The sequence below is a fragment of the Myotis brandtii genome, unplaced genomic scaffold, assembly GCF_000412655.1.
Source record: "Myotis brandtii unplaced genomic scaffold, ASM41265v1 scaffold434, whole genome shotgun sequence".
NCBI classification, from domain to species: Eukaryota; Metazoa; Chordata; class Mammalia; order Chiroptera; family Vespertilionidae; genus Myotis; species Myotis brandtii.
Window position 1 is genome coordinate 2152819 of NW_005366599.1, and position 574 is coordinate 2153392.

Sequence of the window (574 nt, forward strand, 5' to 3'; positions counted from 1 at the left end):
GGGCCACCTGCGCCCCTGCCACCAGCCCGCCCCGCCGCCCTCACCGTCACGTAGGCCCGGAAGAGGTCGTTGTCGCGCAGCAGGCTGCGCATGTACTCCATGCAGCCCTCCTCCTCCATGCAGTACCGGATGTAGGGCTTGAAGAGGGAGCCGAACTGGCGCAGGGAGGAACGCACACCGGTTACTGACGCCCCCTGCGGGCCGGGCCCTGCACAAGCGCTCCCTTCCGGTCCTTTCGCGACCACCCCGCAGGTGACAAGCCTATCATCCCTCTTCCATACGAGAAAACAGCCGCTCGGGGGGCGTGACCCCCTCGGCCAGGGAGCAAGAGCAGACGGCCAGGTGGGGTCCAACCCGAGCGACCGACTGCGAATTCCCTGCCTCTGACCCCTAGGAGTCGGGCGGGGCCACTACTCCCAGGGAGGTGGGGTGATGAGCAGATGAGATCGCCCCAGCCCTGCTGCCGCGTCACCCCGCCCGGGCCGGCTGGGTCTGTACCATCTTGAAGCCTTTGAGGAGGTCGCCGGGCTGCAGCAGCGCCCGCGTGCGCCGCGCCTTCTCCACCATCGGCGCC

The 574-nt window shown here is 69.0% G+C and overlaps 1 protein-coding gene across 1 annotated transcript in view; it reads right to left on the bottom strand.

Annotated features, from left to right (window-relative positions):
• Positions 1-574, bottom strand: part of PLEKHG5 (pleckstrin homology domain containing, family G (with RhoGef domain) member 5) — a 48968-nt gene that overhangs the window by 5414 nt on the left and 42980 nt on the right. The window contains 2 exon segments of the mRNA XM_014546177.1: positions 45-155; positions 499-574. The exon segment at positions 499-574 is cut by the window's right edge and continues 3 nt beyond it. Coding sequence (XP_014401663.1) covers positions 45-155; positions 499-574 — 187 coding nt within the window.